General features: G+C 40.1%; 4 protein-coding genes across 4 annotated transcripts; 2 read left to right on the top strand and 2 right to left on the bottom strand.

Moving 5' to 3' along the window:
• The first annotated feature begins 3,590 nt into the window (after positions 1–3,590).
• On the top strand, positions 3,591–7,251 carry si:ch211-140b10.6 (uncharacterized LOC103376018). Its single transcript, XM_008306359.1, has 3 exons — positions 3,591–3,722; positions 4,210–4,284; positions 5,968–7,251. Exons 1-3 carry the CDS (start codon positions 3,697–3,699, stop codon positions 6,335–6,337), a joined length of 471 nt encoding a protein of 156 aa, XP_008304581.1. The 5' UTR covers positions 3,591–3,696; the 3' UTR covers positions 6,338–7,251.
• Positions 7,252–8,588: 1,337 nt separating this feature from the next.
• Positions 8,589–11,679, top strand: pdx1 (pancreatic and duodenal homeobox 1). The gene is made up of 2 exons (XM_008306357.1): positions 8,589–8,979; positions 11,271–11,679. The coding sequence occupies exons 1-2, from the start codon at positions 8,589–8,591 to the stop codon at positions 11,651–11,653; spliced, it is 774 nt and encodes a 257-aa protein (XP_008304579.1). The 3' UTR covers positions 11,654–11,679.
• Positions 11,680–12,267: 588 nt separating this feature from the next.
• On the bottom strand, positions 12,268–12,928 carry urad (ureidoimidazoline (2-oxo-4-hydroxy-4-carboxy-5-) decarboxylase). Its single transcript, XM_008306358.1, has 2 exons — positions 12,754–12,928; positions 12,268–12,617 (listed from the first exon to the last, which is right to left on the bottom strand). Exons 1-2 carry the CDS (start codon positions 12,926–12,928, stop codon positions 12,268–12,270), a joined length of 525 nt encoding a protein of 174 aa, XP_008304580.1.
• Positions 12,929–14,455: 1,527 nt separating this feature from the next.
• LOC103376015 (fms related receptor tyrosine kinase 3) lies at positions 14,456–24,911 on the bottom strand. The gene is made up of 24 exons (XM_008306356.1): positions 24,829–24,911; positions 23,816–23,892; positions 22,869–23,014; positions 22,660–22,784; positions 22,425–22,536; positions 22,160–22,299; positions 21,750–21,913; positions 21,482–21,620; positions 21,163–21,340; positions 20,509–20,609; positions 20,297–20,405; positions 20,008–20,213; positions 19,732–19,841; positions 19,515–19,647; positions 18,648–18,752; positions 18,458–18,568; positions 18,170–18,326; positions 17,878–17,993; positions 17,601–17,722; positions 16,944–17,066; positions 16,743–16,854; positions 16,563–16,662; positions 15,753–15,858; positions 14,456–15,591 (listed from the first exon to the last, which is right to left on the bottom strand). Exons 1-24 carry the CDS (start codon positions 24,836–24,838, stop codon positions 15,376–15,378), a joined length of 3,018 nt encoding a protein of 1,005 aa, XP_008304578.1. The 5' UTR covers positions 24,839–24,911; the 3' UTR covers positions 14,456–15,375.
• Between the last annotated feature and the right edge of the window lie 251 nt (positions 24,912–25,162).

Raw genomic sequence — 25,162 nt, 5'->3', positions numbered from 1 at the left:
ATGAATGCACAGCCAGCCACACACTGACACCGTTCATGCAGGCGCTGAATGCAGATGTGGTGTTACCTGCTCCGGCTGCTCCTCCGCGCCCTGCGCTCCGGCCCCGACGAGGGGGGACGATAATCAGCCGCGGGACCTCGATCACGCATTCACCGCAACGGACCGTTCCGCAAACCCGCACGAAAACGCCCCCGTGTCTTTGGCGGCGCTGACCCCGCCCACCGCTGTCCGTCAACGGGGAGTGGGCGGGGCCTGAGGCTGCCAATCCACGACAGAGTGAGAGGTGGCTCACAAACCGCCTGCTCAAAAATATCACCCAAAAGTGGCCTTTGTGAATTTATTGAGTGGGTTGAATGTTATTAAAATGACAGTCAAGCTTTGCAAAGAGTACCTTTTATATATGTATAATAACCCAAAACCAATGCAATGGTCATGCACTGCTGAAAAGCAATCTGAACCCAAAACAGGTTTTACTGGGCTCCACTGTTAAAGAACACACAGCTACTGCCTAAAAAGCCTGAAAATTTTGTCTGCAGGTAACTTTAGTCTGGCTGTTAGCAATCTCAGAGAGAAGGGAAGAAGGGCTTTCTATTCTATAAAAAAAAAGTCTTTGGACACAGATTCACCTGGTAGGATTAGGCTCAGAATATTCACACCTATCATTGCAGCAGTTTTACTCTATGGAAGTGTAGAATCTGCAGAATACAAGCAGAAAAATAAGTCAGAGCATAGCCTGAGAGCCAGTCAGCTCTGTTGCATGTGACAGCTGAAATCAGTCTCCTTACAACTCACACTCTGCCTTCACATTTATATATTAGATCTTTTAATGCACAAGCATACTATTTGTTTCTTTAATGAAAAATATCATGTTTTCATTGACGCTTTGGCAATATTGTCCCTTTAACTTCTATTTCAATGAAGCAGACTGATTTTTTTTTTTCAAAATGAAACAAAGATCTAATCTCTGTACATGAGTATATAGTCATAAAATGGGCTATGGCATTGTGTACAGTGACACTTGACCCCAGAATCACAGTGGTCATAGAAATTACATTATTTTGCCAACTGCTAAAATGTGACACTGCTCTGTGTTATTTTTGATGGAAAACATATTCTAACACAAAATACACTCTGTCATTAAAGAAATCCCATTTATAAATGAGATTAAATATATTATATGTTAAATATGTGACCAGATCACTTGTTGGAACTAAGCTGAGAAAAGCTAACAGAGCCATGTTTAAGCTCACCCAACTGGAAAGAACTACTACACCAATCAAAACTTCAACTAGATATTTGGAGATATACTTCTTCCTCTCCCAAAATGTATATGATAATTTAAATAAATATATGAATAAGTGAATAAATAAATAGGTATTTGTGGTGTCTATGGTCAAAATGGTTTTGAGAACTTTGTTGGAAAAAGAAACAAAAGAAAATAATCCAGATAATGACTCAGGTCGTTTTCTGTGTGTTGTTGTTCCTTATCTTTTCTTCTGTATATTGTAGAAAAGTAGTTTGTGTTTGTAAAGGTTACCGACCCATGTGTGGCTTGATAAACAAATAAAAGAACCTTGAAATCTATTCTGTATTTAACAGGTAGCCAGTGCAGGGACACTAGAACAGGAGTGATGCTTTCCATTTTGCTGGTACCAGTCAGGAGTCTTGCAGCAGCTACGGACAAGACAGTGAGGACTGACCTTGACCAGACTACAGAGTGTTATAATAATCGAGCCTTGAGGACATTCAGATACATGCCTTGCTATGTTGCATTGCGATCAATGTAATGTTGTAGACTAGTTTGTGTGTATCAGTCTTGGGACGAATACAATTTCATTCCACTATATACCTTGTGTGTAGAGTTTGGATGACAATACAGGTGACCTGACTTCACTATATGGCGACTACATAGGGCGGCTGTGGCTCAGGTGGTAGAGCAGGTTGTCCTCCAATCACAAGGTTGGCAGTTTGATCCCCCGCCCCTCCACAGTCGAAGTGTCCTTAGGCAAGACGTTGAACCCGACCTTGCTTCCAATGGCAGGCAGCACCTTGCATGGCAGCTCTGTCGCCATTAGTGTATGACTGTGTGTGTGTGTGAGTGGGTGAATGAGAAACACACTGTAAGGTGCTTTGGATAAAAGTGCTATATAAGTCCAGTCCATTTACTTTTCAGAGTTTTTTCTTTTTTTTTAAGTTCCAGCTTTAAGCTTTAGAAATATATTGTCAGTGATGTGTTGTAGATGATAACCAACATTTAGTGTACAAGCTGTTTCGAGGTGTTTCAAGGAGTGTCTCACTTTCAAATACAACACCAAGTCTGCAGATATCCATGGTAATAAATCATTAAGGTAATAAACCAGCAATCCGGTACATCTACAGGCTAATAAAAAGTTCCTGATTATGCACATTGTTAGATTATGTAATCATTAGTTTGGAGATTAAAGTATCGACATATACAACACCACATAAACCTGATACTGATTAACAGTAAAGACAGTAAATTAAACATATCAACTGATTATTAGTTAAAATACAGCTTATTGACTCATAATATGAGTATGTGGTGTGTAAGGAATACTTAATTTGTTATGTTGTGTATATTTTGCTGTACTTGCCTGATTTTACTTGACTATTATTTGTAATGAAGAATTTTTAAATTCATACGAGTGTAATACTTTCACTTTAGTAAAGGATCTATTTGCGTGTTTCGCCATTGTTACCATGCGCTAATGCACGGTATTAACTTTGTGTGTTGTATCTCCTGTAGTTTCCTCTCTCTCTTCCAGTAGCTCTCTGCATGTATTTCTGCCTCTGCAGCTGCACAGATCTAATCTGCAACCACTTGGCCCACTAGTCTGTTTAAGTTATCCTGTTTTTTGTATGTCTGTTTGCCTCCGTTGTCCTCTTTCTTTACCTTTATCCTCCCCCATAGTGGTTGAGGTAGATGTCTACCCTCCCTGAGCCTGGTTCTGCTGGAGGTCTCTCCGTGTTAAAAAAAAAAAAGAGTTTTCCTTACCACTGCCATCAATATGCAGCTAAGGAAATTTTTTGGATTTGTTGGGTTTTCCATGTATACATTTGTAGTCTTAACTTTAATTTTAAAAATAATCAGGAAATTTGTTAAAATATATAATATTTTGGGTTCTTGATCTACATTTAAGTTAGTCATGCTAATTTATATCTTTAAATTTAGTTTCTTTAAATTCCTTTATGCTGTTTTACAGTGTAGGGTCAAAACCTTAATATTTCAATTAGTCAGGTAAGTTAACTAATATAATTTTGGAGTCTTAACTTCAACATTTAAACTTATAACACTAATGTTATGTCCCTGCGGGCAAACACTTTGGCTAAACAGCTGTTGTTCGTATACATAACAGTGACTTAACCGGTTTGTTATTTGGTTTAACCGCGCAATAAACTAAATCAGAACTCATATCGCAGGGAAAATACGTTGGTTTTGATTTTTTGATTTTTATTTTAAATGAATGTTATGCTTTTGTAAGATAGTTGTGTTGAGGTTTTGGACTTAGTGAACGTCAGACTGATCAGGCATTGTTCAGGGCAGCTAAAAACAGAGGGTCCTCGGCGGAAGGACCCTGCTGAGAGGTAAACAAGCGATGTCGCGTTAATTAACGTGCAAGCATCGATTTTAGTTGAATTAACTTCGCGTGTGAGCGTGTAGCCGGACGGGAGGTGATGGCAGAAGATAATGAGCTGGAAAAGTAAGTGAATGTGTCGCTGTTTGCTCTCTGTTAACTGTACAGCTGCTGTTTGCTCACACTTCGGGGCAGTTTACCTCCATAACCGTTACGCCGCTTCGAGTGCAGGAGGCGTATTTTTGGTCCACAGCTGTTGTATTTACTGTGCTGTAAGACGAGTGTGAATGTGTGGCGACTGTAAGGAAACAGACACCGTTAGCTGGCTGTGCCGTGTGGTTAAAGGTCGGCTAAATTAGTGGCTCTCCTCTGCTGATACTCTGCTGATTCAGCAGCTCAGGTCAAACCAGGACACTGGCGCTGTCCCTCATTCACTCCTAATGACTCACTTTCTCTCACATACTCTGCGTAACTCAGTTTTCTCACACTTAATTAAATGATTCTCCCTTTGGCTCCCTCTTGAGGTTTTGTGCTATTTTTGTCCTCGACTGCTCCCCAGTTTCGTCCCCTCCACATGACTCATTTTTGTGCTTTTCTTTGTTTACCCATGCAGACGTGCCATAGACGAGCTCCTCAGGGAGACTGACAGAGCTCGGGTGAGAGCAGAGACGATGGGCCCTGCAGGATGGTGAGCAATGTGTTTGACATGCCATCTGCATCAGCCTGCACACATCTGTCAACTGTGTGCATGTCTGATTGTTACTTATCCACTTAACTGCATTCATAAATGGGCATTTAGATTCAGTTTGTGCACAGTTTATCTGATTAATTCTTAATTAGTTTTCTTGCTCAGTTTTCAGTAGAGCTGCATGTCCGATCACTTAACTCAATAGTTAATAGCTTTTAAATTACCCACCAACTACTATGATAATCAATTTATTGGTTTACATTTTTTTTAAGGAAAAAAAATCTAACTTCTCTAATTACAGCCTCTTAGATTGAATTATTTTGTGGTTTCTTTGCTCCTTTATGACAGTAAACTGAACATCTTTGGGTTGAGGATGAAACAAGACCATCAAGGATGTCATCTGGGGCTTTAGAAAACACTGATCAACATTTGTCACCATTTTCTGACATTTTAGAGCCCAAATATTTCAGGTATAAATTGTGAAACTAATCAACCGATTAAGTTAGTTGCAGCCCAAGTTGTCAGAAGACTCTGTGACAACAATTTTACATACTCTTCCCACATAAATGTATTTACCGTACTTGGCCTACATGAAAATGGTCTGTTGTCACACTAGTTTTCTGGTGGAGAACATGCAAACTCCACGCAGAAAGATCCCGGTGCCCCCACCAGGACGCGAACCGGCGACCTTTAATTAAACATGTAAATAAATAAATAAACAAGGGCATTTCAACAATGTTTTTGTTGGAGTTTGTGTTAGTCTACATTTCTAACCTTCTAAGTAGTGAATTTAACTTTATAACCAATGTATTAATGGGTAAAAACAGCTTCATAACGATACTGATAAATGTTAGGATCCTGGTTTTGTCAGGAAATCTTGCAAACTGCATTGTGTAGTTACTCTTGTTTGTTTCGTTTGTCTTGGTGATTTTGCCATTACAATTGTCAAACCAAAAGAAATTGATAACTGGTTATTTGAGAAGTTTTCTTGAGATTAAAGTCTAAGACTGATATGACAACAACTTTCATGTATAATAAATCACAACAAAGCACTTTCATTACATAAATCAGTTTTCTTGTTGACTAAGATATTCACATGAATATCATCTAAAATAACAGCAACTTAACCTGCAGAATTTCTCAAAAGTTGCTGTTTTGCTGTTCAGTCCAAGAGTACAGTGCATACATAGGATACCAACCTCTCACAGATCAGAGTTTAGAATTAGCATGGCCATAGGCAGGATTGTATAAATTCTGAGGTCAAGAATTTAAATCCCCAGTGTAAGTCTCGTTTTATATTTTAAGTAACACAACGAGGTGTCTACATTCTGTTTCAAATCCCTAGCTAGAATATAAGTATTGTGGAAAACTACTGAATCATTTATTCTGATGAGGAATTAATCCTGGAATTAGCCTATAAAATACCCTTCACATGTTTTAAATCAGTTTCACATGGATTCAAAGTGGGAACAGGGGCAGAAAATCCCTCAGTATCCTCAGTGGTAGCCACAGCCCTGTGCATGAGGACCTTTTAAAGTTAATCTGTCCTGTGTTGTGGTGTCACAGTTATTAGCTCTGATCCCAGTGGTGACCATCCATCTGTCTCTGAGCGGCAGGTGTCTAATCTGTGGGGTCACACTGTCACATAGTTAAAACAAATGTGTCTGTTCACACCTCTGTCAGGTTGAAGTGCCCTCTACGGAGCACCAACAAGCGCTTCCTCCTCAACACCCTGCGCTCCACCGGCCTGCAGCGGCGCACCGGTGAGCCCAGAACCGGACACTCCACCACAAGAGGGCGCCTGAGGAGTGAGTCCCCGGACAGGAACGAGTCCCCAGACAGGAGCCGGGACCGCAGCAGAACACCTCCCAGAGATCACAGGAGTAATGGAGGCCACACAGACCATAAACATCATCACAGGGACAGCCGCAAAAACAAAGATAAGAAGCTGGATAGAGATAGAGACAAACACTACAGACAGAGAGACGACAGAGACGGCAGACATGCCGATGGACAGAACACAGACAAAGACAGACACAGACTTCATGAATAGAGCACATCTGTTTGTTGAGGAGCTCTGCTTCTCCAGAGACCGGTCCCTGTTCAGGGAGCACAGAGGTGGACTTGAAACTGAGCTTGTAGCAGATCAAACGCCTCAGAACTGCAGACAAGCTGAGACAATCTGTCCTGCTCACCTGGAGTGTTGGAAGGAGACAGAAGACTTGTTATTCCTGCTGTTAGAAAAGGACTTAACAGCACCCACAGAGGAGTTTGGCTTATATGTTGAGGTTCAGTAGACTGTGTTTGATCCCTTTAGTAGTCAAGATAACATCATTTTAATGTTCTTTTTTTTGGCTTTTCAGTAAAACATGAGTGAATAAAGGGTTGAGTGGCCTTTATTTTCCCAGGAAATCCTTTATTTTTAGCTCAGATTTTTGTGCTCTCCTTCTTCATACAACTAATTGTTTGGTTTCTCCTATAGAGGAGGTTTGATTTCAAATATAATGTCATTCTTCTGTCATTATTCACTGCTCATAATGTTTACATAAGCCATGCTGCTGTCGCCACTGGGTAAGCACATTTTATCGCGTGTCCAACTTTTTGACATGTGTATAGCAGCTATCAGAAAAGCTTGTGTTTGTCAAAGGAGAAAAAAAAATGTTTTCCTGACACTCCTACATGTGCCTGACGCTCAGGGAAGGATTATTTCAATAAGGCTGTAATACCAACAGCAACTTTACTATAATAACAGTCGAGTGATTCCATGCTGACAGTATTTCCACAGGTCTCTGTGGGGTTGTTGGGTTTCAGGCCAGCAGATGGACATTTGCTCAAGCGTTGAGAGTCTTGTTTATATCTTTGCTATCCATTTGGCTCGTTTCCATGTGTTTGAGCTTATACTCCTTTTTATTGTTCCACTGCGTTTTACACACGTGACAAGTGTCTATTAAAGGTCTATTACAGCAACTCGGAGCTGCATCACTCCCACCTTATAGGCCATTATGCAAAAAATTCTGACTGGAAATGGCTTAATGTTCATCATGCTTCATAAATCACGTTGTCTATCTCCACTGTAGTGGGGAATAGCTTCGGTTAACTGTTTCCTTCCTCTCTGAAACAGTGATCAAATATAAACACCATTAAGCCATTCTGCAGGGGGTGTTTTGTATAGAATTGGTTTGCTTGAACTTTATTGCATCCCTGAGTGCCCCATTAAGATACCGTGGAAAGTGCCATAATTGCTTTTGAAGAACTCAGTGCAAATAGTGTATTGATAGACTCTTCGGAGGTAAAAGCCTGGTCTTCCTGTACAATTTGCCTGAGAATAGGTAGATTAGGCCTATCTTATAGTAGAGGGTCCACAGTGTTGGATAACGTGTGCAGGCTGTGCAGACACGCTCCGTGCCCACGGCGGTTAATTGAGTTCAGTTTCTCACTCCAGCCTAATTGGTTTACCACGAGAACTGATGTTTAATGGGGCGAACGCGCGGCCGCTGAAGGCTAATGGCCAGCAAACATGGCGAGAGTGCAGCAGCAGCTCTTGTGTTTGTTGTCGCCAAGGGCCCTTCGCGCTGAGACTGTGGCACAGGCGCGCAAAATGGTGTTAAATGATGCATTTACAAAAGTGTAATGGGTACATTTTAAACGTCAGAAAAGAAATGAAAAAAGAGGGGGACTGTGGAAATACGGGCTGTGATGTTTGAGCTTTTCACCAGAGTTTCCAAGACAACTGTGTCTCCATCCTGGTCTCTTATCTCGCAGGTCAACCAATGTTTGCGCCCATACATATCGATTTATCGGCCACAGTGTGCAGACAAGAGGTATATCCATATAAATTGTCGATTGCCACATTGTTTGAGGACAATCCAACATGTCCCACATGAGAAACGTGTTCCTTCCCTGCGCTCTAGACTAATACCTCTCTTAGTGGAGGCAGGGCCCGCTGATTCACCTGTTCTGTGGCGCAGCTGTGCGCGCAGACAATGTTGGACGCCAGGTAAACTTTGCGGTATTTGCAGAGTGGCATTGATTTACGCGCTGACTGTTCAATTTACTGAAGAAGAAGAAGAAAAAAAAATCCCGCAAGCTGCAGAATATCCTGGAAACTGGGAGCAAACAGTGAAACCAATGGCTCGGGCTCTGCAGAGTCACATGGTGACAGAGTGACACACCTGTGTGGAGCCGTGAGGGCCTCGCAGTTGCGCCAGAGGCAGGTAGAGCTGAAGGTCCACGCCGAGGCAGGGCGCAGGTGCGGTTACATGTGCGCGCAAACGGCCTCGCAGCTCTCCGGTCCACGCCAAGCCATGAATCGGGAAGATCATTATTACTCCTCTCAGGTTTTTAAAGACTCCTGCGCCTACCAGAGATCACAGGGGGATGAGTACAGCCACAGCCCGCCGCCCTGCCTCTACATGAGCAGGCAGGTTCACTCCGTCTACACACCGCCGTCCATGGGAGCCCTGGAGCAGGCCAGCCTTCCTGACATTGCTCCTGCGTACAGTTTGCCCGGCATGCGGGAGGATCCAGGTGTGCCTCAGCTCCAGCACCCGCAAGGGATCCAGCAGCAGCAGCAACAGCAGCCCCTCCAGCCTCCAGGTTATGGTGACGCTGGGGAGCAAAGCAGATATCATCTCCCATTCCCCTGGATGAAAACCACCAAATCCCACTCACACACCTGGAAGGGCCAGTGGGCAGGTAAACCCTCAACCATGTCAGCTGATGTGTTTTAGAGCGAAATCTGACCAGAAACGGAATCTGAATGCAGAATTTCTCCAAGAAGTGCTTGATTTTAGTTTTAAAAATAGGCTTCATATTTGAATAAATTGACAGTTTTTATTTATTTTATTTTTTATTTTTTACAATATTAGTCTGCAGTCATAGTAGGTCAGTTTCAGCGGACTCTGTCTGAGCTGTAATGACATCATGCTCCCAACAATATGAACCTGGGTGTTTCAGTTTACCTTGTCAGTCAATTTGTAAAAGGCCCGGAAGGTCAGCGTTTGCTTTAACAGGTCTTATCGTTACAAAAATGTGAGGTTTGTCTATAACAAAACATTGCTGGAGACTGTAGAATATAATAAGTTGTTAAACACCCAAACGTACAACAGTCGCTTTTGATTGACGTGGGCCTGGAAGAAAGGGCCTGGTTGTGTATTTACACTGAAATCTAATGTAAAAAAATAAACAAATAAATAAAAAATCAGCTAAACTAAAATGTTACTGAACATTTGACTTTGTTAAAACTTTCTGATAGAGGTAGGAGTGTTTCTAATGGAGTTCATTTTGACAAGCTTTCTAACCAGCGCGTTTGCGTAAGTGGAAAAATACGTCCTAGAAAGTTTCCCTTAGCTAAAATGTACTTAAATAGTTCTCTGATTTTTCTAGTATCCAAAAAAATCTTCAAAAAATAAACATTTATTCTGATTCACTCACTTAGTCGTAGGTTGGTGCATTTTATTAATGACCAACAACGTCGATATTATCATGCGTCACCGTGGCCACCTTTTGGTTAAGTTTTGCGCACAGCTTTGTAAGCACAATTCTGGGAACATTGTAGAGTAATGCACATTTTAATATCAGGTAGAAGTTTAGAAAAACTGTGAAGTTGACAAATAGGATGTGGTTTGATTTGAAAGTGGCTGATGGAGTAAGCTGCAAAGGTTTCTAAAACACAAATCCAATGTAACAGGGAGGAGGCGGTAAAACTCTCACTAGTGTCACAATAAGCAAGCATTTAAACTTAAATGGATATTCATTCAGTCGTGTAACGTTGTTACAATTTAACAAATATATTTGCTTTTATGTGGCATCTACTTTTTTTTAGGTTATAAAGTCACAGTGAAAATTAATTCAGACAAAGAGTGTTTCTAGAGGGAAAAACAAATCGGCTGATACTTGTTTTTCTTCCCTGATTAAACTTTTAATTCAAATCTAAGTGATTTTAGTTTTGTACAAACCAAAATGTTAAATGTAACACTATTATAAACAAATTGATTGATAAGGCTAAAAAAACACAGGCTGAGCTTTCAATCTCATTTGAAGTTCAACAATTTCCCTGAGGTCTGCACCAAAGGGATCAATAAAGTTCTGTTCTATTCTATTCTATTCTATTCTATTCATTATATATAATAGGCTAGCTTTGGTGGTAGTTCTAGAATTTATTTCTTTATTTTCATCGTGTGACTTTTTCGATTTTGATGCCTGTTTTTGGAGAAACTGTTCATTGGAAGTCCCAGAAAAATGATGTGTAGATGGATGTATTTAAAAAATAGAAACATAAAGCAAAACCAAATCCCTCTTCTTTCACTCTTTGACTTTCTATTTCGAAAAAAAAAACAACACAAAAAACATTTGCGTGCAAGTCACAGGGACCAAACCACATTAGAGGGACTTTATGTTTGTGCCCTCAGATAGCCTATCACAAACCACAATAATTTATCAATGTAAACTCTGGTTTTACAGTGTTGCTGTTTTTATTTGATCTCTGGTATGAATTTTAGATGTGGGCCACCACGCGCCCTGCATGAGGAATACGTAAGGAAACAAAAGCACACTCCACCAAAATCTTATCTAATCTCTAAAATAATTTGCCCTATTACCTTCACCCCAAAAATGTGCAAGTTACCCTGAATTAAAGTAGGTTCATAACGTTCATATCACTTGTTGTTTCTGAATTTTTGGTTAACTCTCAAGTTATTGTAAGTACCATGTCCAAGTGTGTGTGTGTGTGTGTGTGTGTGTGTGTGTGTGTGGTTTCTGCAGGTGGAGTGATCAATGCCTAACTTATCCATTTCTTTCCAACAAGGGCTGGTCATTTCTACAAACGAAACACGATTGTCAAACTTCTTGATAATTAATAGGTGCAGCGAGTTTACAAGAGTACTTGAGATTTGAGTCCAAACAAGGCCGATAACGTTCAAATAACTTTGATAAATGACAGCTACATGGCGTGTAAGGACACTGAGTCTGTGTTTGTGGTGTTTTAGGGCCCTACGTGATGGCGGAGACGGAGGAAAACAAGCGCACGAGGACTGCGTACACGCGCGCCCAGCTGCTGGAGCTGGAGAAGGAGTTCCTGTTCAACCGCTACATCTCGAGGCCGCGCCGGGTGGAGCTGGCGCTGACCCTCAGCCTCACCGAGCGACACATCAAGATCTGGTTCCAGAACCGGCGCATGAAGTGGAAGAAGGAGGAAGACCGCAGGAGGGCGAGGGGGACCGACCCGGACCAAGACTCCTCCATCACGTCGGGAGACCAGGGGGAGGCCGCAGGAGGGGTGACCTCCACCAACGGACCTCACGCCGCCACCACGCCCCCTGTTTCCCCGCTGCACGGCCACACTCTGTCCGGGTCCAGAGAGCCCGCGTAGATCCAGTTACGCATTCAAAACTGGGACCTAAAGTGACGTTTCAGGGACTGTTTTACTTCATTCTGATGGCAACTTAACAGAAACAGACTTTAAAACTACATTTTAAGGCGGCCCCCTTTGGGAGTATTTGTATTTATAAGATTGAGACAGTGATGATGGGCCTCACTGGATTTCATATTTTGGACACCAGATGGCATGCGGAGACAGCACAATCACGCAAGGACCAACTACCTTTCCCCATTTTAGAGGCAGCAACAAGGACTCAGTTGCACCAGCTCTTGTATGGTCACACTAAGTTTGACAGTGCGTTGTTTATAACCTCAGACAGTGAAAACTTTAGGCCACAATCATGTTTATAAATGTGCGTAAAATGTCAAAAATGTGTATTTTCCATATATTTGTCCACTTGTACATAAACCTAAACTATATCATGTAAATTGTTCAGTTAGAATCAGTGATGCACATCTTTTAGTGTTAATTATACTGTTTGGTTGATGAATAACACACATAATAAATTTGGAATAAAGAATATATCACAGCCTTTATGCATGATCAATGGAAGTTTTTCCTGGAGGTTGAAGTGGCTCTGTGGAGATCCAACATGAACTGAAGGTTCATAGTTTGTTCGGTGCGTCACAGAGCATTAGACCTTGGAGACGCAGGCGGCAAATCTTCTTCACCTCCTCGATTCCTCGTTCCCTCTCCAAGGCGCGCTCGTTCCCGCATCGCTCGGTCAGCTGCCGCAGGATGTTCGCTTTGTCGTTCATCCGGGCGCAGATGACAAATGGAAACCCGAAGCGCGTCTTGTACTCCTCGTTGAGCCGGGCCATGCGCGAGGCTTCACCCGAACTCAGCGTGTCCATCCCGGCTCGTGCCTGCTCCTCGCGCGACTCCCGGGTCAGCGTGCCACTCTGGAGATCCCTGCCCGCGAGGTCCGGGTGACACCTGAGGATCCCTTCTTTACCTGAACACACGTGGTGACTGATTATTGCATCCAGTTTGGTTCTTTTGATGACCTGCGCCATTACGCACAGAATAAATGATTCACTCTGATGAGCTACAAGACAAAACATAGTTTGAAAAACGATTCAAATGATCACCTGATTCTGGGAGATTATCGATGAACTCAGTGATCGCAGCCTCCAAAGCATTTAAGCTCACAAAGGGACGCCTCGACCACACGGCGGCTGTTATTATTGGACATTTCTCCACCACGTTCCCGAAAATATTCACAAAATCCTCGTAAGGAAGAGCATTTACTGCGGTGATGTCCATGTTTTTTTTTTGGGAACACTCTTTAGCGGTTGCACAGGCAGTGACCTTCGGACAACAAGGGTTAATGCACTGGTGGACGCACAGAACAAGGCCCCCCCATGTCTGGCTGTGGTTAATATTTGCTCAATTCAGCCAGCTGCTGTCATCTGACATTGAAAATAAGAGTTGTGCTAAAAAGTTTGAAGGCAGATGCAAATTTTAGACACAGGTTGTCTCCTGCAAAGTCTGGTCTCTGGCGTCTCCTAGTGCATAAAGTGAGAAGCAGAATTTAAAAGTCAGGCCTGTAAGTAAGATGTGTTCTTTAGTTCCCAAATTAATGTTTAGACTCTCAAAAGGTCTTCACGTAAAGGTGGAAGAAGTGTTCAGATTCTCTACCTGCACTCAAAAAAGGTGAATTGTTGGACCAACTTTCCTACAAACAATGAAATGAAGTTGAGCCAAATTAATAAGTAATATTAAAGCCACTGGTTTAGGATACATGTACTTAAATACCTAGACTTCTCTCAATGAGCACTTTGCATTGCTGCAACTAAACTTTAAGAAAATTCAACTTGAAGTTCACAAATTTTCTAACTTAACTATTTGCAGTGGCCAAATGTAAAATGTGAAACATGTTTTTTTTTCTCCCCCCATTATGCTTTTAGACTTTTTGTCTTTGTTTGAGTTGCAGCAGAAAAACTTGAACATCAGATGCACAATGCTAAATGAGTAAAGCCTAATTTTTCACTTGCAGCATAATTAGAAAAACAGTTAAAAGTAACAAAATGTCATTTTAAGTTGACGGAATACAGAAATTATACTGCCATCACCAAACAAGAAAGCTAAATAGATTTATGTAAAAAAACAAAAACAAAAACAAAAAACAATGAATTCAGCTACAGCGTAAATAGTAGCAATACTGAAATATGGCATCATTCAATTACAAGTAAGAGTTCTTGGTAAAAAACATCACTGAGTATTGTCAGCTTAATATACTAAAAGTATTGAAAGTTGTAGTGCTTATGATTATGTTCCCTGTCAGTGTTATACTTCTATATATCATCAAATTTATCAACATATTACATGCAAGTTAACATTAAACAGAATTATGCTGTTTCAGTTGCTGGAGGTGGAGTGAAGTTCAACAGGAGTTTGTTATTAAAGATTCTATATTGGAGCTTCAATTTCTAAAAACGAATCCGTGTGTTTTTACATCAAATCTTAACACGTAAACTAAGCCTGCAGCTGACATAGATGTAGCAAAGTAAAAAGTACAGCATTTCTCTCTTGAACATGTATGTGTATAAAGTAGCAAAAAATGGAAATATCCTATGAAAGCAACAATCCTTCAGAAATTTGTTGAAGTACTTTTGTTAAAGTACTTAGTTACTTTTCAGTATTGGGAATCACACAATGTAGAGGAAAAAACATGTTTCTATAATCTTTGATATTTAATGTATGGTCTCTTCTTGTAGAATCTTGAATAGTTATTTGTCTTAAAGGGTATTTCTATTACTCATATAGGACAATCTGAGAAACACACACTCATTTAATGAGTAAAGTACATTTTATTGCAGGTATAATGCTTGCACTTAACCCTCTTAATACCTTCAAATTCACTGACATCTTTTATCCTTTGGTTCGATTTGACCCCAGCAATTTAAACAGACAGAAAATATCATAATTAAAATTGTTACCCACGTGTATGTGTAAATAGGCCTTTAAATAAAACTGAAAAAGTTATGTCAGTAACTTTTTAGGAGATGTTAAACATCGAATTGGGTCAAATTGACCCTAAAGGTAATAGGAGGGTTAACCCTTATACAATACAGTGTAAAATTCTATTGTCATCATTAAAAGCATTGCATGAAAAAAAGAGATATATATGTATAAAATAATGGAGCTTAAACTGCTTGTAATAGCTGTTGATATAAATGTATATACTTTAAGGCAAACAGATGTCATATTTACATGTCTGAAGTATACTCGTAAAACCTGATTTTCACTTTTAGCTGCACAAAAAACTCAAAGTATACAAAAATACTCAGACCACATTTTTATCGTAAAAATATACACTTACCAATCACTTTATCAGGTACACCTGTGAAATGTAATGCAGTCCACTACAACAGCTGTGTCACCTCATAACATACAAGAAGAGGACACTTGGCATTGGAGGAGATTGGCACTGGGTTGCATTAGATTTCATAGGTGTGCCTAATGAAGTAGCTGGTGAGTGCAGTTCACCGAAGAACCAAATCCTCGATTTAACCCTGCAGATAATGCTAATATATGCTACATGTGTTGTATTCTATCCCACCTACAGTAAGCATCTTAACACTTATAATATTTGAATAGCATACAAAGAAAGTACATTCTACTTAAAATGTTGAGATTATTATATGAGAATAATATGAAGTAACGGTTACATAGATTAAATGGTTAGAGCATCAAAATATAACAGGTGATCACTCTGTATCTGAAGGCTTCAGAGGCTCCTCCTCAGCTGCCACGGTGTCTGACTCGGGTATTTCTACTTTGCTTTCTTCACTCACATGGTTTTGACAGTAGTCGTTGGCTGACTGTGTCTTGTTTTCGTCGCGCTTTGCCAAGGCACAAATGTCCAAAACAGCCGCCGCATTCTGGTAGTCGCTGGAAGTCTGGTCGAGCATGTTGTGGTAGAGCTGAAGAAGGAACAAGACTCAATAAGAAAAGACCAGATACAGTGTTTGCGTCCTTCATCCAGCGGTGGAGATGACAATGTTAAACTGTGCTTCAGATGTTTTTAAATGGCTGTTTGAGTAGAATCTTCCAAAAATATGTTGACCGTTTCTGACAGGCCTACCTTCTCCTCTCTGTCTGTCAGCTGGTCGCACATGAAGGACACCAGCTTGGAGAAAGATGGACGGTTGCAGGGATCCAGTTCCCAACACTTACACATCATCTCATACCTGGAGGACAGAGATGAAATTTCAAATTTGTAAAAAGCTTTGTTTTCAGAAAAGGCGTCATGTCCATAAAGATGTAATGTTATCCACGATATCTACAAATCAGAGGAAGCTGGACTACTGTGAGAACAGCATTTGTCTTCCTTCTAGAAATATTCAAACCCTTTACTAACATAAAAGTACCAACATAACTATGTAAACATTAAAGGTAAAAGTCGTACAGAATCATTCTCAGCCATATTTACTGAAAAGTAGACAAAGTAGTAGAGTAAAATAGTCTATTTCCAAATATTAAAAAATGATATTATTTGCTATTTTTTTTAACTGATGTATTAATGTGTACGTATGCTACAAGTTTATATAGGTGATTTTGGTTGCTTTATTCAAACTAGTGAAAACAAAACAGTTTTTAATTATATGAACAAAGAACAGAATTAATTTTAAAAAGGAAAATAGAGCTGCATTATAATTATGGAAAATGAATCCTCCCACTGAAATGCAGTGAAATAGAAGAAGATTGTGTCAGAAAACAGAAATATAGTTAAAAAATTAGCAAATGTACTGCATGTATCTATATCAGCAGCCACCAGCATGTTTATTTATCGTGATTTATGCTGTTATTTAGCTCTTTTTTGTAATGATTGTAAATGTACTGTATCTATTCATGGGATTAACATGAAGGTTGCATGCAGAGGGAAGACACCTACATAGACTGGTCGGAGTAGTACGGACAGTCCATCTTAAATCCTCTCTCAATTATTGAATAGAACGTGTGGTCCACCTTCATGCCGGGGTACGGAGTGACACCTGGGAACAGCAGTTTATGGTTATCATAGTGCAGGAATGTACAGTGTGTTTGTCTTTTAAAACGTGTCTGTGAAAGCTACCGAGTGAGAAGATCTCCCAGAGCAGAATGCCGTAAGCCCAGACGTCACTCTTCATGGTGTACATCCCCTGAAAGATGCTCTCTGGGGCCATCCACTTCACTGGCAAACGCACCTGGAACGCAGCAAAAGCCACACGACGTGAGAAAAATGATCAAGAACTTCCCAAATGAATGAATAATGTAAAAATAACGTCTGACTTACATTTCCTCTCACGACGTAGTTGGAGTCATTGTCGATGTCCCGAGCCAAACCAAAGTCACCAATTTTCACCAGCCTGCCTTTTGTCACCAACACGTTTCGAGCTGCCAGGTCCCGGTGGATGCACTGCAGGCAAACAGGAGCAATTATCAAGATACTGACGTTTAGAATTTAATTGAGAAGTCGCTTTATTTGTATAAGCCGACATGAACTCGAAAGGAACATATAATGTGTTAGGAAAGCACCTCTCTTTGGAAAAACAAATGCACAGATTCTTTTTATTCAAAGTAAGATACTGCATATAGGGCTGCAGCTAACAATTATTAATACTCTGTTCATCTGGCAGTTATTTTTTAAGATTGAATGACTGAAGAGTTTGCTCTATTTAATTTCCTCAAGCTGTTTTGTCTAACTGACTATCCAGAACCCCCCAAATTTAAATTCACCATCACAAAACACAAAGAACAGCAGCTCAGAATCTCAAAATGATATTATGACCCTAATGCTTAATTGATCAGCAAAATATTTCTCAATCAATATTCTGTCAATTCATTAACTGACTTGTTATTTCAGCTCTATTAAGGCTGCTTGTCACCTAAACGTAGAAATGTATGCTCAGTAAAGAGTGTGATGAGTTTAAACACTTGCTGGACTGCTTACGTTCTTGGAGGAGAGGAACTCCATTCCTTTGGCCACTTGGAAGGCAAAGCTCACCAGATCGTCGAAGGTCAGGGCCTCTAGGTCTTCTGTCTGATCATCTGAGCTGTCAAAGCTCTCTGGATCTGCAAACAAACTTTGTTCCGTTATGATCAACAAAGCTCAGAGTGCTCCCTGCTCAGACCCTTTTTTTTTTTCATTTCAGAGATCTGCATGCTGATATATTATTTCTCAGCATGATAACGTGCATGTTCTTCTAGCTTTACGCGGTGTTTCTGACCTTCATAGCCCTCCATGTCGCCGGAGTTGAGGGCGAGGAGGGCGATGTCCTCCTGCCCTCTGGTGGCGGAGGAGCCGTACATTGGCACGTAGTTGTCCACCGTTGCTTCTGGCTCACTGAGAAGACATAAATGTGGCATGATTGTGACATGGCACCAACCCTACAAGCAGAATCATTTACCGAATACAGACGGAATGGAGGCGGCACCTATATATAAACCTGTGTACATATTTGTCACTGCTCTGAGTGGACATCACATATATTCTCTCCTCAGTGTTGCGTTTCTTCCCACCTTGGCTTTTTCTTCAGCTGCAGGTTGTGGTAAAGGCTCCTGAATCGATCCTTGGTGAAAGCATCAGTCACAGACTTGTGGTAGCGTTCACTGTTGTTTTTCAGGTAGTTCAGCAGGTCCCCAAAACAGCAGTACTGGAAGATCAGGTATATGGGTCCTACATGGGAGAAAAAAAAAAGATGATCACAAATTATGGCACTAGCTCCCAGCTGAAAAAACTACCTCAGATACAATCAGGTGTAACACACATTTACAGTGCGTGTGTGTAATCAGTCGTGGTAAACATACCCGTGTCTGTGCACGCGCCGAGCAGGTTGACGATGTTGGCATGCTGGCCGATGTGAGTCAGCATCTTGAGCTCTGACATCAGAGCCTCCTTCTCCACCGACTGGTGTTTTTCTGCAGGGTCAAATACGAGATCAGCAACCGAAATAAGCACTGCGGCACTCCGCGTTTCCCTCAGGGAGTAAACACTGACCTTTAAGCATCTTGACGGCCACCTGCTGTGAGACTCCAGGCTTGTTGATACCATAAGCTGTCGCCTGCACCACCATGCCAAAAGCTCCAGAGCCCAGTTCTTTCCCTGGAGAGGACATACTTTCATTTTGCTCATATGGACATTAAAGGAGTGCAACTTTATATGTGTGATGTAGTGAAACTATGTACAAGAGCAAACAGGCCTGGACATGACTGAAAAGCTAATTACAACATGTAATATATCTAGTCAAGTCAATTGTACTTAAACATAATTTTGAGGTGCTAGAACTTCACATTTTACTGTATACGTTTACTGTTCTACTTACTTTGAATATTGAAGTTTCACATTTAAAAAAAAACACCCAACCATATAGCCTTACGAAACCAACGCGCTGTTGCAACTGTTTTGGCTTGTGGCCTCTTAAAAAACACTGTCATGCTGGGGCCCCTTGTCCTGTTCTTATGATATTGATAGTAGCTCCACCAAAGACACACTTCCTCTCTAAACTTCTCACATGGTTTAGTTCAAATAACAGTTTGAGGCCCAACGAGGTGATGCGTCACCAAAAAAACAAAGATTAGAGTCAAGAAGATTAATTTATAGCAGGTTTGTGTAGCAGAACTTTGTTTCTTCCTCTTTCATCTTTAATATTTTCCTTGTGACCATTCAAGTGACCTCTATTGCTTATACATTGATTATAAGTATCGATAATTTCATATATTTGGGACAGGGACCACTTTTTTGTTCTTCTTTCTTTCTTTTTTTAAACTTAATTTTGCATGCAGGGCTTTGCTTAACTAAAGGGCCTTAGTACCTCTTCCACTACTGAAATTTTGTATCATGTCTAATGCCAACCAGGATTCATACCCAGTTCCAGGTTCTCTCTGGGAAACTCCCATTTCTGGTTGTACTCAAAGTCCTTGAAGTTGATGTAGATGTAGTCATTGTCATTGGGTCCAACCATCTGGATCATCTGCAGCTGAGACTGATACTTGGGTTTCTATTAGAAACACAAAAGGTTTTGCATGATGTCCTCATGTGTGTTTCCTTTTTCTATGTGCTGATGAGTAACGTACATGTATACCTTCTTTTTGATAAAGTGCACGAGCACCATGACGACTACTACCAAAGCCAGGAACAGAACCAAGATGCCTACTTTCAGCAGCAACGAGTCATTATCATTTGGTGGCCCACCTAAAAAAACACAGAAATGTATGCACAACAGGTTTAATAATGACAACTGTATTTTAGAATTTTGTAAGCAAAATATAGGCTCCAGCCCCCCGCCACTATAGTGAGGATTAAGCGGTGTATAGCTAATGGATGGATGGATGGATGTAAGCAAAATTGTTCGTCCTACCTTTGGCAGCCATTGGTGGGTACTGGTAGTATATTGGGTATGTAATTTCGCACCAGGAGCCAACTGAGTTTGTCAGGCAAAACCTCAAAAGGTGTCCATCCATCAGATCTCTGCTCAGTGAGCCCTTGATCGTCTTGTTACAGAAGACATCAGAGTCCGTTTGACGGGAATTTGGGATCTCTTTCCAAGAAGATTCTGATTTACAGCTGCAGAGAGACAAAGAGAAGGGACCTTTAATAATCGGGGCTACGTCGCCTTCTGAGCTGAGCAGCTGTGAAGGTAGCCGTACCTGTCATTGGACGGAGAGCAAGACATCCAGGTATAATTAGCTGGTACAAGACTCGCAGTCTCAAAGGTGAAGGTATTATTGTTTTGCTTGAATGTGAATTTTGGTTTGTCTGGAAACAAAATCAGTACATTATAAGGACTGCAACATTTAATATATGACTGAAAAATACATTTTAAAAATGTTAAAATTGCACAAAAGTCACATTGACCTACCGACAACACACACTGATATTGCCTTTGTTTGTTTTTGTCCTCCGGCTTCCAGGTGTAATTTATAATTTCCTGATCTGAGAGGATTGCAGAGCTTCACGGTCCTGAAAACACAAAAACACAGTGTTACAGCCAACGACTTTGAATGAAATAGTCAAGAAGTCTGATATACTGTAAAGAGTTTATTGATATTGTACAGATTTCCCTTATTTTGTTAAATTACTGGATCACTTTTTTTTAATGTGAGCCATAAAAAAACAATGTCCACATCAAGAATCTGTATATTTAGAAATAGTAATTTGTTCTTTTACATTTGCCCATAAAATTACACTAATTTGCTGTATTTATATTAGAAGAAATATTATTATTTTACAGATATTTGCCATTAAAAAAGTTATACTAAGGATTGAAAAATGGTAAATAATGAATCACAATTTGTTGTTTTACTTTGGTGACACATACAATTACACAGTTTTCCTGTATTTAATTCAGCTGAAGACGTTAAGCAAAGACATTTGTTGTCATTTTCACAGTATTTGTTGTCTGTTATTGCTCAAAAAAACACTGATATTTTTCACATTTTTACTTGCTGACAGCTTTTCTTTAACACTTTTTGGAGCTTATTGATAGCGTTAAGCTCCTGCTTCATGGAACTACCTGTGCTTCGTCACCCATGTGTCCCTGATGCATTTAGTCATGTTTTTATCGGGAGCCTCCCAGAAACAGTGCTGGAGCACAGGATGGTAAGAAACATTGGCGTGCAAGCAGGTTCTGGACGCGTTCTCAGCCGCTAGGATCTTGACTTTATCCAGCTGGACGGAGAGGAAGCCTTCAGCTGAGGCAACACATGAATAAATCAGGGCATGTACCACAGGCTTAAATTTCAAAGAAACAAAAATCATTTAGAATTTGTCAGGGATAACAGTTGCAATAGATCCACATACAAAAAGAATAAAGTGAAATGAGGTCTACCAACCTTGGACATGAATGTAAACTGACTTATTTTTATTCTCTGAACTCATGCAGGTGTATGTGCCGCTGTGCTCCACGCTCACTGATCTGATGAACAGGTAAGTCATCTCACTGTCATAATGACTGTCACGTTTAATGCACATCTGGAAGAAAAACACATCGTTATGATTTGAATGGTGAAGAGCGATACAGTGACAAAGTCAGCTTTCAGACAAACATCAAAGGAAATTTGTCCACATGAAAATTTAGAGTTGTTTCAGTATAAGCTGTACCTCCGCCTGTTTTCCACATACTAATTTGCTGGCATCCAGTATTGTGTCACCATACTTCCACGGGGGATTGGAATTGAGTCCTCGGCAGCGAAGCAGTAAAGACTGACCAGGGCTCAGGGTGACAGTAGAAGCCTCATCCTTTGTCATGACGTTGCTTTGTAAGTCTGAAACACACGGTAAGGCCTCAAGTCACAAAACACAGTATATCTTACAGTCAGTTTTTTTTTTTTTAAATTTACTCTATTTACTTTAATTATTTGCCACAGTTTGATTACTTAGAGATCGCCTCTGGCCTCTGAACTGCTTTTCCTCTAGTAAAAACTGAGCAAACTCGCTTGATTCTGGAATAATTTGTAATGATTAATGACAGATGTATTTCATTTACTACATCTTTTTTTGTGTTTAATTACCGTAGTCATACAGTTGGGTGCATTCTTGTCCTTCAGCGTTAGTGGCACAGCACATCACTCCTTTGTCATGATAGCCAGAGCTCGATATCATGCTCACTGACTCTCCGTTGTTTCCAATACCATTTTGCCCATCAATGTTTCTGTCCAAAAGGAGGAGAAACATTATTATTCACAGAATCAAAATAAAGCTGGTATCTGTGGACTACATTATTTTCTAGAAATATACTGTAAAGTGTAAGTGTAAATGTAATGATTTACATCTTACCCAAACCATTTGATTGTGGGTTTTGGGGAGCCTTCAGAGATGCACTTAAAAAAGGGGGAAGTCTTTTTGACATTTACACGATCCAGCATCAGCTGAGGTGTTGTGGGACGTTCTGGAAAATATTAAAAAATGCAAATTTATCAGCATCAAACAGTCTAGAGTTTGTTTGCTATGTTGACTGCTGGCTGATCACTGCACTAGAGAGAAGAAGCGATATGAAAGAGCCGATACTCACTCATTACTACATGAAGAAGCACAGTTATTGAGGACCTGGCCGCATTGCCAGTTTCACAGAGCAGTGTGTAAGTCCCTGAATCTGTCACAGAAAGTGGTGCTGTGACCAAGGAGTGACTCCCGTTTCTGTCGAGCAAATGCCTCAGTTTAATTATATACACATGAAGAGATGAAACACAGCTGAACACACACACATATTGATTCACTCACAGCACTGGATCTATCCCTCTGATCCAGTGGCAGACAGGATCCCCAGCGAGGCCCTCCAGGGAGATGATGAGTTTCTTGCCCACAGACAGCTCTACGCTGACAGGACCAGATGCATTCAGATAGTCAGCTGGCAGAAAACATGTCGCCTGTAAGATAAGACTCACCATTTAATCCTCTTGCATTAGGTAGCATGAAAATATTTACTGTGGGAAAGATTTTGTATAAATGTTTTGCTGAAACATAAAACAGATTGATGAGGTAGATTTAAGGCTTAAAGCACATTACACTGATAAAACTATTCCTGTCTTCACTAGACCACGTACACTTGCATGTATTAACTACAAATGAATTACAGCATGGTGCAATGTTCTATATTTCTGAGTTTTACTCTTCCTATCCTACAGACAATGTAATTTTTTGAACAGTACTTTTGCTAAAATATCAATTAAATAGTAAAAATGTGTAGCATAGGGAGTTATATGTTTTTTCTTTGTAACTGAATTACATCTGGTCTGTCACCTTTAAAGGTTATACTAAAATGACACAAACTGACAGATTTCAAGAAATGAAACAAATTATTTTCCCTTCCTGGTGTTTTTACAGCCTCTTTCTGCTCTGCACTTTTTTTTCACTGCGACCATATTATGCAAACTGCTCTAAAATACACTTAAAATATCTTTGCTTAGTCTGGTAATATGGGTTTATATACACTTGTGACAAAAATACAAGCATTAAATAGCATTGGTTTTGTCTCAACCGCAGCTGGTGTCTTTACTCATGTATGTATGTGTACAATTCATGCACATTTCAGTTCAGACTCTTTGCGTAGTTCTGTGTCCACTGGGGTTTACGAAAGAATAATAATAGCTTTGTTCTTTGTGCGTCAGTTTAGAATTACCTAACGAGTTGTTACTCTGGGTTTGCTGATCAGTTAAAGCAGTTGTTACCTTATGACTGGATACGCAGACCTCATTCTCTGCACCATCAGAGCAGAGCGCTCCGACAGCACACAGCAGCAAAACAGCTGGAAAGACAGAAATTTGTAACTTTAATATTTCAAATCAAATCAAATCAAATCAGATCAGGTTTATTGTCATTTTGCTGCACATATTCAGTAGTGCCGGCAAGATGAGAGAGCGTTTCTTCAGGATCATTAAAGTTTTGCAGAATGAACGCCTGGGATAGGCAAGACACTAAACGTGTGTATATATATAATATATAATATGTAATATGTAATATATATATATATATGATGGACTCAGGAATTCTTTTTTAAAAAAAAGAAAAACCTTTTATTTCAAAGGACAGATCAGTGCAAATGTTTTAGAAACTCTAACAATTGTAACACCTGTTATAGAGATAAATTAATTGCCTGGTTTAAGTCTTTCCAGTACTTTAAAAGCTTGAATACACAGTACACAAATTATTATAGCATAATCTTACATAACACACTATATACATTTTTAAACAATTTTAAAAACCTGATAAAGTTTAACCCTAACTCATGTGATTAATAGAGGGAACACGCATACTCGGACTCTGATGTTTGGTATTACTCGTCTCCCTGAGCGCTTCAGTTGTCACAATGTCATATCAACACAAGTCATTTGCTTCTGATCCACAAGGTTCCGCATTCTGTGCTAGAGCTGAATGCTGATATATCAACACTGGATACTGACAATAACCACATATCTAATAGATAATCATTAGGTTCTGACCGGCGACAGCAAAATGCTCTAGTGATTTAATGCATTAAAAAAAATAACTAATTACACATTATCTTAACACCAGTTTTGACAAATGTTAGGCTAAGGGGTCTAAAAAGAAGAAAAAAAGTATTTCTAAATATCCTTAGAACTAAGGCCTCACTTAAAAGAAATTGAGAAGAACTGTACTTTCCCCTTGATTCTGCAGCCCCTGTGACTCAGCCTACAAAACGGGGACTTGAAAATAGTCTTACCCGCAATCATATCTCTCTGCCTTCGCACGATGCTGTCTTTCTGTCAGGGTTACATACTCAGTCTCAGGTCAGACTGAAACTGGTGTGCAAGATGTGTGCGAATATCGTTAAAACAGAGGAAGTACAACTGCAAATAGTGACATCATTAGCTACGTCTGGAGCCAAGGTGTAAAAACCAGGCTGTATTTGGGCCATCATGAAAACCTGTGAAAAATGTATAAGATCTTATCTCATGTTTTAAAATAGATGTTTTAAAAAAAAAATCAAGTATATATTTATGACAGATGTGTGATTGCTGTTGCAACACTATCCACTTACCTATCTACTAAGTTTT

This window comes from Stegastes partitus, unplaced genomic scaffold (assembly GCF_000690725.1).
Source record: "Stegastes partitus isolate 25-593 unplaced genomic scaffold, Stegastes_partitus-1.0.2 Scaffold3645, whole genome shotgun sequence".
NCBI classification, from domain to species: Eukaryota; Metazoa; Chordata; class Actinopteri; family Pomacentridae; genus Stegastes; species Stegastes partitus.
This window is presented reverse-complemented; position numbering and strand designations above follow the sequence as displayed.

What these genes read in the sequence shown, in the direction of transcription:
- pdx1 (XM_008306357.1), top strand. Translation starts at nt 8,589, where the DNA reads ATGAATCGGGAAGATCATTATTACTCCTCTCAGGTTTTTAAAGACTCC. An exon ending in CTGGAAGGGCCAGTGGGCAG is followed by an intron (nt 8,980 to 11,270) that starts GTAAACCCTCAA and finishes GTGGTGTTTTAG; the next exon opens with GGCCCTACGTGATGGCGGAG.
- si:ch211-140b10.6 (XM_008306359.1), top strand. Translation starts at nt 3,697, where the DNA reads ATGGCAGAAGATAATGAGCTGGAAAA. An exon ending in GAAGATAATGAGCTGGAAAA is followed by an intron (nt 3,723 to 4,209) that starts GTAAGTGAATGT and finishes TTACCCATGCAG; the next exon opens with ACGTGCCATAGACGAGCTCC. An exon ending in ACGATGGGCCCTGCAGGATG is followed by an intron (nt 4,285 to 5,967) that starts GTGAGCAATGTG and finishes CACCTCTGTCAG; the next exon opens with GTTGAAGTGCCCTCTACGGA.
- LOC103376015 (XM_008306356.1), bottom strand. An exon ending in AGAGGGATAGATCCAGTGCT is followed by an intron (nt 22,785 to 22,868) that starts GTGAGTGAATCA and finishes TTTGCTCGACAG; the next exon opens with AAACGGGAGTCACTCCTTGG. An exon ending in TGCACTTTATCAAAAAGAAG is followed by an intron (nt 19,648 to 19,731) that starts GTATACATGTAC and finishes TGTTTCTAATAG; the next exon opens with AAACCCAAGTATCAGTCTCA.
- urad (XM_008306358.1), bottom strand. Translation starts at nt 12,928, where the DNA reads ATGGACATCACCGCAGTAAATGCTCTTCCTTACGAGGATTTTGTGAAT. An exon ending in CGATAATCTCCCAGAATCAG is followed by an intron (nt 12,618 to 12,753) that starts GTGATCATTTGA and finishes ACGTGTGTTCAG; the next exon opens with GTAAAGAAGGGATCCTCAGG.